The 11,335-nt window shown below is 50.8% G+C and overlaps 1 protein-coding gene across 1 annotated transcript; it reads left to right on the forward strand.

Moving 5' to 3' along the window:
* The first annotated feature begins 1,348 nt into the window (after positions 1-1,348).
* Positions 1,349-5,291, forward strand: LOC118537115 (spermatogenesis-associated protein 31E1-like). The gene has a single exon (XM_036094485.2). It carries the CDS (start codon positions 1,449-1,451, stop codon positions 5,262-5,264), a length of 3,816 nt encoding a protein of 1,271 aa, XP_035950378.2. The 5' UTR covers positions 1,349-1,448; the 3' UTR covers positions 5,265-5,291.
* Positions 5,292-11,335: the final 6,044 nt, after the last annotated feature.

The following is an 11,335-nucleotide window of genomic DNA, read 5'->3' on the forward strand; positions in this document are numbered from 1 at the left end:
TCTCAAGTGAATGTTCCTCTGTCGGGGCTGATCGAGGGCAGTACTGAGCCCAGGAGGCCCCAAGTAGCAGCTGGAGTGGGGCTCTGGCCTCGGAAAGTGGGGTCCTACGTGAAGGAGCTCAGATGTGCCCATAGGTCTGGGAATATGTGTGTTTCTTGAGCAGAGGAACAGTGACAAAGAAATTTCTCACATAGAAAATCCTTCTGTACATTCTTCAAAGAAGGAAAACTGAAAACGTTTTTATCCATCTTGAAAAGGAAATGAGTAAAACGAAAGAAAACCACAGCCCCCCCCCTTAGTTAAATGTAGGAGGTCACATTGTTCATGAGCAGTGAACATCTGCGGCTGGGGGTGGGGTCCCAGCCTCCCCGTGTTCTCTCATCTCAGTATCAAACGGAGTCACGGAGAAGGAACAACAGAAGCAAGAAGAAAAACCAGACTCTGAAAGGTGAGCTTCTGCCACTCAGCCCTGAGCACCCCAGTTACACCGTCCCCCCTGCTCTGAGGGCCCAGCCCCACCGTCTCTAAGACACCAGGGCCTGAGCCCATCCCTCAGGAAACAGAGCCCTGGGGGGGGGGGTTCCTAGGAGTGGGGAGGGGCTCCTGGGGGGGAGGGGCTCCTGGGAGGGAGAGCGGAACCCTGATGCTTCCCAGATTCTGGGCCAGAACAAAGCCCCGAGGGGTTGGAAACGGGTGTCGCCCAGCAGGGGCCCCAGGGCCTGGCCTGGGAGGTGGGACCTCCAGCTTCAACTGTGGACAAGTTGCCCAGCTTTGCTCAGATTTCTCTGTGAGGCGACCTGGTCATTTTTCCCCCAACAAGATCATGAATGGGGAAGCACTTTGTAAAGGACAAAGCGATCCCCATCATGAGCCTTGCTATCACTGTGCGGGCACGTGGCCTTGGACACTGATGTTTGGGGCTCCCGAGTCTAATCCCCCAAAGGTCTCCCCTAAAGGGACATTGTACTCAGCCTCCTATAAGACCCCTGGGCCCCCGCCTTCAGCTGTGACGCAGTCTTCTGTTTCCAGCTTGCAGAACTTGCCTGCAAGAACTGGAAGAGGTTCATAGCCTGGCTTCCCTTCTGCAAAGGTAAAGAGCCTTCCCCCTTCTCTCCAGGGTGCTCCTCCCAGAGTCTATGGTGCGAGCCCAGGGCTACAGGCACCCTGGGGCTGTTCTGGGGGTCTGGGAGGAGCCACGGGGACAGTGTGGCTAAAGCCCTGGGATGAGGGACAGCAGGAGCATTGTGAAGTGGGTGTGGGGGCGTGGAGGGCCATGGGGCCCACCCTCCTGGCCCCCCTGCTCCCGGCTTCAGCTCACACCTCCCATCTCCCACAGCCACCTGGTGAGGCTCTCTGACCAGAGGCACTTTCAGCTCTTACAGCAAGCAGCCCCTGGGCAGGTGCACAGAGGAGTGCCTGCTGGAGCCCATCAGCCATGCAGGGAGCCTATGGAAGATGCTCCCACCGTGGCCCCATCACCTTCCCCCGCTCCTCTGACGGGACGCCCTTTACCTCTGGCCTCCACCCGGCCAGCAGAACCTCAAAAAGACCAAACTAACTTAAAGGAAATCCCACTTTCTGACACAGTCAGAAAGAGCTTACTCCCAGGTAATTCCTATTTGGCATCTCTCATTCCAACCATCTCAGGCCTTGGCCATGCAAGCTACCCCATTTTATCCTTTTCCTGGTGGTGGGAATGTACCAAGTCCTTGTTCTTGCCTAGCTCATTACGGCACAAGTGCCAGGAAGAACATGTGTCCTGCCATGCACCAGAGACCTCGCTCTGGGGTGGCCTTACAAACAGGCATATAGAGACTCATAACCCCTCATTTGTCAATCCAGATGTCCAGAACCTGCTTGAGATATTAATCACTAAAAGGGTAGAACTGAAGATTTGCAAAGAGAAAGAAAAAGATGGGTCAGTTGTCAAACAGTGGTACCCAGATGACCACGTGGGCTCTTTGGGGACTATGTGGAAGTTGCTGGGTGCTGAGCAGAACACCACCACCCCGCAATCCTTCTGGAACATGAAAGACAAACCAGAGCCGCTGGCTGGTCCTCAGCTGTTCTCATCCCCCAAGGTCTTGGAAGACCACTTGCAACAGAAATGCAGCCAGCTCTTCTGGGGTCTCCCCTCTCTGCACAGTGAGTCCCTGGTGGCCACTGCCTTGGTCTCTACTCACTCTTCTCAACTACAGGTTCCCTCTGTTTTATTCAATGGAATCTCTAAGTGCTTGCCAGTTCTAATTCAGGATCAAATATCTTCACAGTTTTCCCACGCCCCACCCTTGCTCCACCTTGGGATCCAACCCCAACCCTCAATGCTAACCTTGCCCCGGTCCCAGGCCCACCTTCCCCCTTCTGTCCCAATCAGACCACCTTCTCTCCCATCCCAGAGGAGGACCGGTGGGGTATCTTGCCCTACATCCCAAAAAAAGACACGATTCTTCATCCCAACTCAAATTCAACATGTGGAACGGCCCTTGTTGCCGAAGCAGCAAGAAAGGGGGAAGACTTTACCCGCTATGGTGAAAAGGTCTCTGAAATCCTTTAGCCAAGTCCCTCCCAAGCTTCCAGAGGACAACCAGGCCTCCCACGCCCACAGGTCAGTTTCCACTTTTCACGGGGACTTTATCATCTTTAATATCCAGAAGCAACACCTTCAAAGGAGGCTCAGCAGGGATAAACAGCAAGGTAGCCTGCCCCACAGGATTCAACTGTCTCTGGAACTGATGTGGCCTCAGGATGAATTCCCACGGGTGAGTCAGGCACAGGGAGAGCAGGGGCTCTCAAGGCCCTTTGTGTTTAAAGGCAAAAGCAGCCAGGTTACACAGAGGACCAGGTCCAGGTACCCTAGAAGTTCCCATAGGAAGGGTCAAGCAAGATTCCAACTAGAGAAGAACTTTAGTAAGGGTCTACGGCAATGTCTGAAGAGGACGCCAAGAGATCTCTCCAGGGTCTCAGCCAGGTACCCAGTGAAGGTTCTAGGAACCAACTCTGAGAAGGAGTTAGTAAGACCCTTGATAAGCACCTTGAAGAGTGACCCAGGAAAATACTTTGCGAGGGGCCCAGATAAGAAACATCTAGAAAAAATCTTAAAGGTTCATTTGCTCAGGAAATTGGAACAGATCAATCAGGGTTTGATCCCTGTGAGTGTGCGTCGATCCTGGTTTGTGGCCAACCATGCTTTGCCCAAGTTTCACCCTCACACAGAAATCAGAAATCTAGCACCCTTGAAGGATCAGAAACCCTACGTAAACACCTCCCATGAGCTGTTCTTCCTTAGTCCTCACACTCAGCAGAAGCTGGAAGCACACATCATAAGGTTTCGGGTGAGGCATAGGTGGGACCTACCTGTCCAAGCCTCTGAGCCCATAGATCTGGAGCTATGTGAAGCTCAATCCTTGCCCTATTCCCAGTCCCCCTTTCACTGCTCAGCCACCTTTGTATCTGGGGCCCACTCAAAAGCCAAGTTCTACAGGTTCTTGGGAAAACCTCCTCAGCCCCATTCAGGAGGGGAGGGGATAACAGAAGAGTCTGTTCCTACTTCAGGGGGTCCCCTGCCTTTTCCCTCACCTGCATGTGAGGAAATCCAACAGGGCCTGGGAGGGACCTCACCTGATGATGGCCATGAGTCCTCGGAGACCTCTTTATCAGGACAGAAGGGCAGATCACCTTCTCAGACCTCCACACTCAGCCTCATAAACAGAACCCTGCAGAGCAAGACTGTTATGGGGGCCAAGAAAGACAACCTGGATCCAAGCCAAAGTTTAGCAATGGCCAGGAATGAGCTAAAGGAGGAGAGTGGGGGTCAGGCCTCACCAAACAAGGTAGCAATACTAGAGATGAACTTCAGGTCCCAATCTCCAAGGGCTAAAGGGTCCATGGAGGCAATGGAGGCCGAGAAGGCCCCTGCTTGGAAAGTCATCTTAAGACCCAGTGTGCTGGCCAATAACCAAACCATTTATGTGGATCTGAGGAGATCAGGATCTCCAAGCACTAGTAAAAGTCCCTCACCACCTACAGCCCAAGATCCAAACGAGCCAAGCCTTAAAACAAAGGCTAGTAAGTTTGAGCTCCAAGAGAAAGTAGAGTCAGGGAACCAGCCTCAAGGCCATACCACCGGTGTGCTTCTTCAGGATTCTCCCAGTGACATCCTCCTTCCAGACTTTGCCACTGGCGTGCCTGTCCAGGACTGTGACACCAATGTGCCCCTGAAAGACCTTGACACTAATGCTGTCCTTGCTGAAGACATCTTGACCACTCACAAGTCACCCTGTTCCCAGAGGGAACATGACAATGGAGACACACCTGCTCCCCCGGTGCCACATGACCTTAGCCCCTGCAGTGAGGGGCATCAGGAGCCCAGTGTACCAAAAGTTGAGGAACCATGTGAGAGCCAGAGGGAGAGGGACTCCAGTAATGAGAGAGAGGACCAGAAGAGTCCCAAACCAGAAAAGCATGAAGAAGAGTCTGCAGAACCGTTGGGAATCAGGGCTTCCCAAGCTAGTGGGACAGGACACCCTCCCAAGGTCAGAAGAACAGGAGAGAGCCTTGGGAGCAAATACCTCCAGCTCGTGCCAGAAAAGGGACAGATTTTTCCAGAAAGCCACTTTAGAAAAAGGATGAGGAACTTCCTGCAGTACCTTAATCTCAAGAAAAAAAGCAAAGGACTGGAAGGTCCCCTTCAAAAAGGCAAGCCCGCAGCAGCCCGTGCCCAGGTACCAGCCAGAAGCAGAGCTGCTGCAGACGGCAAGGCTGTTGAAGCTCAGACGATTGTGACAGCTGTGGGGCAAGTCCTGGTGGAGAAACTGGGATTTCACCAAGGAATTCGTGCCTCAGAGATAAATCAGCGCAAGGAATCGCACGCCCCAGTACGTGGGCATTCCTGTTACCATAGGGTTCTCTCCTCCCCGAACCAGAGGAGAGTGGTGAGAGAGAGAGCCTCCAGTCAGCAAGCCACCCCCAAGGGCCATAGCTGCCCTAAGAAGAGCGAGTGGACCAGAGACAGGAACAGCAGGTGGGAAGTCCTACCCAGGGACCTGGGGTCCCCAGGCAGACCCAGCCAGCACAGGCCGATGGCGGCAGGTGTCTCAGGTCATGTTCAGCATTATCCAACATGCAGTCTTCGAAAAGGTGTGTCATCCCATCAGGCAGAGTGTGCTTCTCACACCTTTCCTGATAGCAAAGTTTTCCTTCAAGAAAAAATTGAGTACATGCAAAGAAAGCCTATTTCTCATGTTAGCACATCCTTTGTGTGCTAATGGCTTCTTCATACCACAATTTTTATTGTTTCCCCAAAATAAATGTTTCTTTCTCATGAGAGATGCTGGCCTCTGTCTGTGCCCTGCTCGGGGGAAGGGAAGGATCAAGGTCTGCTCTCCCCGAGTGCCTGCTTTGGCTTCCAGAAGGCATGGGACCTTGGAGGGAGGGGGACCGTGTGGTGCACCCCCACCCCCTCCCTCACACGCCTTCGGTTTCCGTGACAAGATGAACACGACCAAGACCAGGATCTGGCTCCGCCCATCCTCTCCTGCTTTCTCTCTACCTTGAACTTGTGTGGCTGTAGGGAGGGTCTGCAGAGCAAGAAATCCCCCTCGGGCTCCGGGACATGTGGAAGACAGAGTCCTATGTCAGAGTGGGGCGCAGAGTTTGGAGGCGCAAGGTTGGCCCTCAGTGCAGAGGTGGGAGAAATCCTGCTCCCCATCTCCTGGGGGAGTAGGGCACAGCTACCCCAGGAACCCTTCTCTCCCCGATGAAGCCGGTTGACATCACCCGGGAGCCCCTCTTAGCTCAGTGTCACCCCCCCGCCCCCGTTCTCATGCTCTGGAGCAGCAAGGGAGGAGCTCACAGCTCTGAGGGTGTGCAGTGGGGAGCACAGAGGCCACTGTGGACCAGTCTGCCCTGCTCACCAGCAACCCCTTCCCCTTCTGGGGGATGGAGCAGCGGTGTGGCTGGGAGGCAGGGGGACACTGCACCTAGGTGGGACTCCAGGAAGGAGGCAGAGTGACATGGTGTGTCCATACCTGGTGTGACGACCGAGGACCCGTGGTGTCCCACTGTCACCTACAGGCCCAGTGGAGACAAGTTAGAGGCCCCGTGGCCGCAGGGTCTCCACCCCACTCCAGCTGCCGGGCCCAGGGGGAAAGAAGCCCCCTGAGGCTCCCACACAGAGGGTCAGGCGCCCAGAGGCAGCAAGGCCTTCGGGCAGGGAAGCTTAATTTCTGCACAATTTGATAAGATTGCACGGGATTGGGGGCCTCGGGACAGACTTGTAGTCTGCGACCTTTACTTACTTATGTGGCCCAAGGACAGCTCCCAGGGGACTGGTGGGGACTCCAAGGCCAAGGGACTGGCCCGGGTCATGTAGCAAGTCTTGCCTGGCTCCCGGTCTTGGTTACCCCAGAGCCCGAAGGGGGAGGAGGCCATCAGATAGAGTTTGTCCCACACCCGGCTGGAACGGACCGTCCAGAATGAGGGTGCAGTCCAGGAGGGGCCCCCTGCATGCCCTGTTCCCAGCCCAACATCATCCTCCAGGGCCCACACACATCGCTCGTGTGGTGGAGAGTCCTGCTCCAGGAGGGACCCCCAATCCAGATGGCAGCAGGCATGGCCCTGCCCCCATGCCCTCAGGACCCCACATGTGGGAGGGGACCCAGGGTGCAGGGCGGAGTGGGCGCAGGCCTGCTCCGCCGCAGCTTCTCTCTGGAGCCAGGTCCTGCCTCTAGGCCCCCAGGGTGCGCCCAGCACTGACACGGCAACCAGGCCCCGGGGGAGGCAGGACCGGGACAGAGAGCGCCCTGGGCCCTCGGGAGCTCAGGAGAGGGTGGCCCAAAGCAGGGTCCCTGAGCCTGGCTGCTGCTAGGTCCTCCCAGGGGCACCAGGAGGTGAGTCCTGCAGTTGGGGAACCAGACGTGCACCCCACGCTCCTGTCGGGAGAAGTGCCACGGACGGGATGCTGGTGGAACAGCCAGAATCAGGAAGGAGCAAGTCCCTTTGCCCTTCTCCTGCCAGACGGTGCAAGGCCGGAGAGGGAAAGCCCTACGCCGAGAGACCCCGCGCAGAGACCGCTGACAGACCCACACAGAGACCTCTGACAGAGACCCCACGCAGAGACCCCATGCAGAGACCCCACACAGAGAGCTCTGACAGAGACCCACACAGAGACCCCATACAGAGACCTCCCACAGAGACCTACACCAAGACCCCACGCAGAGACCCCACACAGAGACCTCTGACAGACCCACATAGAGACCCCACACAGAGACCTCTGATGGAGACCCACACTGGGACCAACACCAAGACCCAACACAGAGACCTCTGACAAAGATCCACACCAAGAACTCCCACAGAGACCCACACAGAGACCTCCCACAGAGACCTCTCACAGAGACATCCCACAGAGACCCAAACCAAGACCCCACACAGAGATCTCTGACAGAGACCTACACCAAGACCTCAGAGACTCCCACACAGACTCTCAGTGACCTCTGACTGAGGACCATATGCAGGAACCTCCCATAGAGACCTTCCACACACATCTTACAGAGAGACCTTGCCCAGAGACCCACACCGAGACCCCACACAAAACCCTCTGACAGAGACTTCCCACAGAAACCCACACCAAGACCTCTTACAGAGACCCACACAAAGCCACACAGACCCTACACAGAGACCTCTGACAGGGGCCAACATCAAGAGCCCTCACAGAAACCATATCATCCACAAAGACCTCCCACACAGATCTTATGCAGAACTCTCACAATGGCCAACACCAAGAGACTTCACAAAGACCTGTGACAGAGATCCACACAGACTTCACACAGAGACACCTCTGGAAACAGATCTGAATACAGAGACCCACACACAGGTCCGCATAGTCCACACAGAGGCCTCCCAGTGCCCCACAGACACCAAAGACAGACCTTGAACAGAGGGCTCACCTCCCTCTTAGGAGCCTGAGTAGCCACCCAGTGACAGGCCCCTGCATGGATCTGAAGCCACTTAGCAAATTGGCAGTGCAGGGGAGTGCTGTGCTCCCCAGAGAAAATGCTTGTGTATTTTTTAATTACTTATGAAAAAGCCTTAGATACCCCATGTAAACCTGAAAAGTCCTTACCTTCACAGATTTTCAATAGCTTGAGCTCAGACCCACAGTTTAAAGAATCAGAAACTGAAAACAAACAAAACTTTGCCATCATCTAATGAGGGAGGAACTCTTATTTGTCCAATTTTAGTTATTGTTTAGTAAAACACGCTCTAAGCATCAGGGGTCACGTTTTTTATTTTGTTAGGGACAAGTCCCTACACTCAAAGCGACTTCTTTACGTTGGAAATGATGTAGGGAGGCCTACAGCAGCTGGAATGCAGGATGGAACGAACCAGCAAAGAGACATCGGACTCGTTCTGTAGAGAGAGCACATTATTTGGCCCAGAACTGCTTGTGTTACGTTTGTGAGGCTTGCTTTATTTTTAAATCAAACAATTCACAGTATCAAACACACGAAGCCGTTTTAGAAATGAGACAGTTTTGGCAATATTTCTATTATGTCCTCTGGCTTGTTTATATTTACTGCTAATAACATGAAATAATTATATCTTTTTCTTTTTGCTCCTTTTAAAATATGGTAATATCCTTAGATGACATCATGTATGTCTCCAGAATATGAAAAAACTCCTAGTGCTCAGCTAAGATAGCTTAAACTTCTGGACTATTCAGAAAGTTTCATATTTTATATAATTCTAAGGAATGCTCATTCTTTAAGACTCGGGAAGTCAGGGTCTGCTTTATATTTTAAGGCTAAAAAAGGACACATTGCTTAAAATAATTTTGAAATCTTAGAAAATATTTCAGTTAGTTGGTGCTTGAAATACACATTACCTCAATTAAATTACTTGGGAATTGGCATTTTAACATCTGTGAAATTGAAGAAATTATACATTTAATCAGCATTTCATTATAATAATAAAGATCTCACCATCTACTTAATATTTTCCAAATTGGGCACTTAGTTGAGACTCCATATTTCTCACTGGTCATAAGAATCCTGTTGCCCTTGACTTGGTAAGATCTAGATAATAAACAGATGTCAAGTATAAGGTTAAATCTCTCAGGTCACCCACTGGGGTGACAATGTCCCAATCTTTTCTTTCAGAAGAGAGGAATGAGTTGGTGTCAGTTCTGTGGGTATATATATATATTTTTTTTTTAATTAAGAAAAAAACATACTCTGGCAGTAAAATATTTTACAGAATTATAGCTATTAATGTTATTAATGTTTTGAAATTTTCTCCCTTGGTGATAACTTTCTCGTGTTATTGAATCACAGAACTGTGGAAAGTGGCGCTGGATGGCCTCTAATGTCCAATCAATAGTATTTAATAACTAGGATAACTCATCATTTCCCTATAGATGCCTGCATCCACAACATCCCACAATCATAAAAAGGATACTTTCTTTTTTAAGTTTAAGCTATTTCTAAACCATGTTTTTAGTTAGAATAAAACTAAATTCTTGTAAGAAGTATAAAATGATGTAACTTCCAACGAAATAGATGAGGATTTAGGAAATGCTACCATCTTTTGAAGGAAAACACAATCGCCTCGTCTCATCCTGATAACAAGAAATGAGTGACACAGGTCTTTGCTCTAAGCATTTTTATGTGTGTGCTTTAGTTGGTCCTATGCATTAATATTCTTTTTTTTTTTTTTGAAGATTTGTGGGACAGAATATTTTTACAGAAGTGATAAATAGCCTATGTGTCTTGCTAGTTAGCTTCAATAGCCATTCTTATCCCACTTGGAATAAGGGCAAGCAGAATAACGGACACAAATATTTTCTGGAAAATGATTCCATTACCTCGAACCTTTCTCAGTGGAAGAAAAGACGGAGGCCTCGGGTAGGAAGCTGAGATACCTTTTTTTTTTTTTTTTAAAGATTTTATTTATTTATTTGACAGAGAGAGACACAGCGAGAGAGAGAACACAAGCAGGGGGAGTGGGAGAGGGAGAAGCAGGCTTCCTGCCGAGCAGGGAGCCCGATGCGGGGCTCGATCCCAGGACCCTGGGATCATGACCTGAGCCGAAGGCAGACACTTAACGACTGAGCCACCCAGGCGCCCCGGAAGCTGAGATACCTTTACCCCACAAATAAGTACGTAATTTATAGGCTATTAAAACTGGGATGGCTACCACAAGGCTGTTGGCTGAAGGATTTGCAGAGACCAGATCAAGAAGAATAGGCAAGTTTAGGGTGTCTTGGACACCATTTTCAAAATTTGCCCATAATTTAAGTAGGAAACAGAACTTGACCAAAGCAATGCTGCGTGTCCTACCTTCCCTCCATTTACGCAGAGATGACGCCGCCCTCCACCACCAGCTCACCCTGTAACTCTCCCTCATTGTCAGAGGCTTACTGGAGACTTCAGATGAAGAAATAGGTAAAGAGAGGAAGAAGAAGTAGAGGAGGAGAAGCAGGAGCAGAGAGGAACAGGAGAAGAGGGGATGAAGAGCCATTACCAAAAAAACTGCACACACACAAAATGGTAGTGGCCTCTTCTCTATCCCAGACACCTAGTTAACAAATGGGGACCCCGTGTTATGGAGACACTCCCCAAGCCACATGGATACTCGGTTTCCACATCTGACTCTAACCCAATTCAAAGTAGTCCTCACAGATTTTGAGGGTTGGAGGCAAAAGTACACAAAATACAGTTCCTGGAGATACCATTCCTGCTTTGCTCACCTGAGAGGTGTGGGAGTCCATTAGGAGTGAGACCCCTTGGTGGAGGGGCTCACCAGGGGAGTGGATAGGACAGTGCACGTGGGTGCAGAAGGAAAATATTAGAACTTCCATTCGGAATCTTTTTCATCTCATTTTTTTAAATCCCTATATTTATATAAGCTTTGCCATGGATATAAATTATAGACTCATAGTTCATGCAGTTAATTTGCAAATACATAAATACATACACATAAGATGCTGCATGCTCAGAAAGATATTTGTGGGCTAAAAGAATGATAGAAATGTTAGAGAGCACTGACATGAACCAGATTCCTGATCTTTTCTAAGAAACGAGGCCCCAAGTCCAAAACAACCATGGGTTCTGGGCTCCATCAGGCAAACCATGTATATAGCCTATCCAGAAAGAATGAGGGCCATGGAACTCTAGAAGAGCTATTTCACCAAACTCGGCAACCCTGAGCATCCCCTCGTAGGCAGAGGGTGGGTAACACAGAGGTAAGTGAACCTTTCTGTCCCAACTCACCTGCAAACACAATGCAGCTGTGGACTAATGGGGACCCTGTGGTGAATGGCTATGTTGAGGGGAAATGA

The sequence above is a fragment of the Halichoerus grypus genome, chromosome 14, assembly GCF_964656455.1.
Source record: "Halichoerus grypus chromosome 14, mHalGry1.hap1.1, whole genome shotgun sequence".
Lineage (NCBI taxonomy): Eukaryota > Metazoa > Chordata > Mammalia > Carnivora > Phocidae > Halichoerus > Halichoerus grypus.